Source organism: Oreochromis niloticus, linkage group LG17 (assembly GCF_001858045.2).
Source record: "Oreochromis niloticus isolate F11D_XX linkage group LG17, O_niloticus_UMD_NMBU, whole genome shotgun sequence".
NCBI classification, from domain to species: domain Eukaryota; kingdom Metazoa; phylum Chordata; class Actinopteri; order Cichliformes; family Cichlidae; genus Oreochromis; species Oreochromis niloticus.
The window spans coordinates 27,219,741-27,224,460 of NC_031981.2; the positions used below are offsets into that span (position 1 = coordinate 27,219,741).

The window sequence follows — 4,720 nt, forward strand, 5'->3', positions numbered from 1 at the left end:
ATTCAGAGGCTCAGGCTCATCTGATTTCTCACAAAACTGACAGGTCTCAGATCACCGTGCATCACTGACGGGATTTAACTGCAGGTTTAATTGTGCACGAACGCGTTCGCGTTTTTTTAAATTTTGGAAATTGATATCAGGCTCGTGTCTGCTATGAGAGAAATTCCTTAAGAATGTGTGGTAACCAAAAAAAACAAAACAAAAAAACCTTATTCCGATCATTTATACACAATAAATCCACTTTCTCCATTTTCACCGTGAAGTTATTTTACGAGTCTCAATATGAAGAACTAATAGAAAATAATAAATAACTCGCAATTTGGGCCAATAAATGAATCTTTTGGCACTTTGGGCACACCCTGAAAAGCATTTTAATAATTCTGTGATCTGAACTGAGAAGTCAGGGAAAGAAGTGCGGGGGAGGAGGAGAAGGAGTGGTGGAGGAAAGAGTGGGGGTAGTAACTTTTATCACCGTGCAGCGTTTCCACAGGTTCATTTCGCCGTCCCATTGGATAATGGAGCACACATTCGGATTCGGGGTGGAGCAGTCCGAGCAGCCAAAAGGGAGGAAAAAATGTGAAGGGTAAAAAAAAGTTCCTCGTTGCGACTCCTCCAGCCCTCTTAGTTTCCAAATGTTCACTGTAGCAGTGCGTGCTCTCTTCGGTTCACCCTGGCGAGCTGCGGCTTAGAAAAAGGAACTTCCATAGTGAACAGAGAGCTGCGAGAGAGATCGGAGCGCAAGCTGAAGTTGTGACAGTTTGTGGAGGGAGAGCGCTTTGGGGAGGTTTTACGCATTGCGCAGGATGCAGGCGCGTTATTCCGTCTCCAGTCCCAATTCTTTGGGAGTCGTGCCCTACATCAGCAGCGATCAGAGCTACTACCGGGCCGGCGGGGGATACACGGGAATGCCTGCGGCTATGAGCATGTACTCGCATGCAGCCCACGAGCAGTACCCGGCCAGCATGGCCCGGCCGTACGGACCGTACACTCCTCAGCACCAGCCGAAGGACATGGTGAAACCCCCTTACAGCTACATCGCCCTCATCACCATGGCGATTCAGAACTCGCCAGAGAAGAAGATCACCCTGAACGGGATTTATCAGTTTATCATGGAGAGGTTCCCCTTCTACCGGGACAACAAACAGGGCTGGCAGAACAGCATACGGCACAACCTGTCCCTCAACGAGTGCTTTGTTAAAGTGCCCCGGGACGACAAGAAGCCCGGTAAGGGCAGCTACTGGACTTTGGACCCGGACTCCTACAACATGTTTGAGAACGGCAGCTTTCTACGGCGCCGGAAGAGGTTCAAAAAGAAGGACGTGCAGAGGGACAAGGACGAGCGGGACAGGCAAAGCAAAGATCCTTCTGTGCGCACCGCGGGCCGGGAGCCCGAGACGCCCATGCAGGGCTCCCAGCCGGTGCGGATCCAGGATATAAAGACTGAGAATGGGAACTCCACGCCGCCTCAGGCCGCATCCCCGACCCTGGGCGCCGTGCCTAAAATCGAGAGTCCAGACAGCAGAAGCAGCCTGTCAACGGGCAGCCCGCACAGCGTCCCCTCCACCCGGTCACTCAGCATCGAAGGAACCGAGCACCATCACCACGGCCAGGCCCCTGCGCAGGGCTTCAGCGTGGATAACATCATGACCTCCATGCGGGGGTCTCCGCAGGCCGAGCTCTCCCCACCTCACATCGCCTCCTCTCGGACAGGTATCGCCCCTTCACTGTCGCTCAGCTACTCGCCGAACCAGACGCCCGCTTACAGCTCAACGACCTGCAACCAGAACGTCATTTCCACGAGCTCCAACGCCACTTATCACTGCAACATGCAAGCCATGAGCCTGTACGCAGGGGATAGATCCTCCGGCGGCCACCTGGCCCCTTCCACCACGGTGGACGAGGCTCTGCCCGATTACTGCATCACCACGACCACCGCATCCTCACTTGGGCACGGAAACCTGAGCCAGGCGGGCCAGGACGGTCACCACGCGCACCAGGGTCGGCTCGCATCCTGGTATGGGGACCTGAGTCACTTGAGCCCGGGTTACCCGGCGCAGCAGCAGAACTTCCACTCGGTGCGGGAGATCTTTGAGTCCCAGCGGATCGGGCTGAACGGCTCTCCAGTGAACGGGAATAATAGCTGTCAGATGGCCTTCCCGTCCGGACAGTCCATCTACCGCACCTCAGGAGCTTTTGTTTATGACTGCAGCAAGTTCTGAAAGCCAAGCGCTTCTTTTAAATTAATAACTCTAATATATAATTTCTCTATATATTTTTTTGTACTTTTGGTCTTTCATTCACACTCCGAATGGACAAGCGATTCAGAGAGATTTTTTGTCTTTTGTATTTTTTGTGCAGAGCTGTGTAACACCAAAAACACGTAAGTTTCCTTCCCTCTCACTTCGAGAATAGTTTCTAAAGATGGCTCAAACCCGGCTGTTACGACTAGACTGTAAATTATAGCCTAATATAGTAATTTATTTTTTAGGAAAAGGGAGTGGTTGGATATTGAGGACCAAACACTTTTTTCCTCTCCGCAGTTTTCTTATTGCTGCATTTTAATTGTCCCAGTTCTTGTATAGAAATAGAGGGACTGTGTAGCCTATACTGACTTATTCTATTCATTTTGTGTTATTTGTTTAAAAAAATATTTTGAAGGCATTACATTTTGTTTTGTTTAATAAAGTGCCGTTTATTTGAATTTGAGTGATTTATTAGTAACGCTAGAGCCAAAGTAAAGGGACATTTCTTGAATTTAGAAATAGCTGCACAGTAGTTAAAATATATTTCAATTCAAAACATTTAAAATGTATTATAAAGCGCTAAATTCACCTAAACGTTCTGATTTTTTAAAGAGAGAAAGAGAAAGAAACAAGCAAACAAAAACCAATTTACGCGTATTAAAGTATTTAAGTGAATACATAAATTTTCCAACTTGAGGGAAAAGCTTTTATAACTCGGTGGAACTGTGAAGGCTTTATATTTAGTTAAATTCAGACTGTGGCCCTGCACAGGCGAGCCGAGGTTACCTTTCAAAGTGAAAGCAGCCTAACAGATGCCATTTTCTTTTTTTAATGCGAGGCTCCAGCCTCACCTGCGCGCTGTATATGTTCAGTCCTGGAGTGTAAACGCCGGCGGTAAATAAATGCACGTGTGGCAGCAGCTCACCAACGCGGTCTGAACTCACTGAAGGCCTTGACAGCAAAACAAATCAGTCATTACAAAGTGAGCAGGCTTCCGTCTGACTGCTGTTTGGGAATGATGATAGGAGCTTTTTGGATGCAGTTGTTTTTGGATTTGTCTTCAGAGTTCATTTTGCTGCTGGAGCAGACCCCCGCGTGGGGTGGGGGTGGTGGGGGGTCCTTGTTGATGCACGAGGATGAAGGCCTGATGGATACGATCTGTGACAGAGGGATGTACTGCAGCCAGCTTTGCTTTATTTTTAAATGTTTGTTTGGTTCCTGGAGGCTCGAGATTTACCGCAGCACTGGCTGATTGAAATATTGCTGCTGTGTCACGTGTTTATTCCAGTAATTCCCCAATGACGTGGGGACACCCCCCCACCACCACCTCCCTTATAAAAGCAACAAAAAAACAAGGTTGCTATTAAAACTTTACAGCGGCCTTTCAAATTTCATTCTTATGCGCGTAGGCAGTTTTACACGGAGACACGCATGCTCAGTGTCAATTAGATATGGTCTCTGTGGTTGTTTTAAAAAACTGACTTTAAAAAAAAACTATATATATACATATATATAAAGTTAGAAGAAAATAATCAGGAAAAATATCCGTTATATATAACATCATGGCGGGAACCCCTTAATTACCCCTTAAACAATTATTATATTATTATTATTTATTATTATTATAATCTTATTAGCGAGTACATATACGCCACACAATGATAATAACAACAATAATAATAATAATAACAATAATTCTTTTAATGGCGCCTTCTAACCTCTGCAATCATCCAGCTGCAGGACTTGAAAGCTGAAAACAAAACAGAGTAGTGTGTGTGTGTGTGTGTGTGTGTTAAATAGCTGGTAGTTGAAGCTTAAACGTGACTGTTAGTTTTCGGCCCGTGTGGATTGGTTTTTAATGAGTCAGTAAAAGTTAAAAAAAAAAAAAAAGAAAAGAAAGAAAGAAAGAAAACAATCCAGCACACAAACGCTCCCCAGGGCCAGCAGTCAGATGAGTCAAGCTCATTAAAGCTAACATAAACAATGTGCCGTTTCTCCTCTGCTACAAACCACGCAGGTGAGGTTAAGACTGCGGTTCAAATGCAATCTGCACTACATACAAATCAAATAAATAAATGTGGAAATAACCACCAGTTGCACGCAGAGCGCAGGCTAATACGAGAAACGCGTTATTCCCTCCAAACAAACGTCTTTGTGATTGATCAGCACTCAAGAGTCAGGAAGGAAAAGCCAATCGTTTTTCATTGCAAGTACAAGACAGGAGGAGGTGATGGAGGTCAGTGGAGAGGATGTCAACAATGCACTTTAGGGAAGGACGGTGAGCAGCCTGCGTTAAAGCCCGTCCCTGCTTTATCTAAAGCAGCTTCACATGCAGTGCACATCGCAGGCTGGCCGTGGCAGCTTCACGGCCTGCAGTGTATCAAACAATAACAAACAGTCAAACTAAAGGGAGTCCCGGAAGAGAAGGGGAGCTTTTAGGCGCGCACTGAAGTGCTCACAGAAGCCCCGGTTAAGGA

The 4,720-nt window shown here is 46.5% G+C and overlaps 1 protein-coding gene across 1 annotated transcript; it reads left to right on the forward strand.

The window, feature by feature from the left end:
- The first annotated feature begins 455 nt into the window (after positions 1–455).
- On the forward strand, positions 456–4,133 carry LOC100699873 (forkhead box C1-A). Its single transcript, XM_005462044.4, has one exon. It carries the CDS (start codon positions 804–806, stop codon positions 2,217–2,219), a length of 1,416 nt encoding a protein of 471 aa, XP_005462101.1. The 5' UTR covers positions 456–803; the 3' UTR covers positions 2,220–4,133.
- Positions 4,134–4,720: the final 587 nt, after the last annotated feature.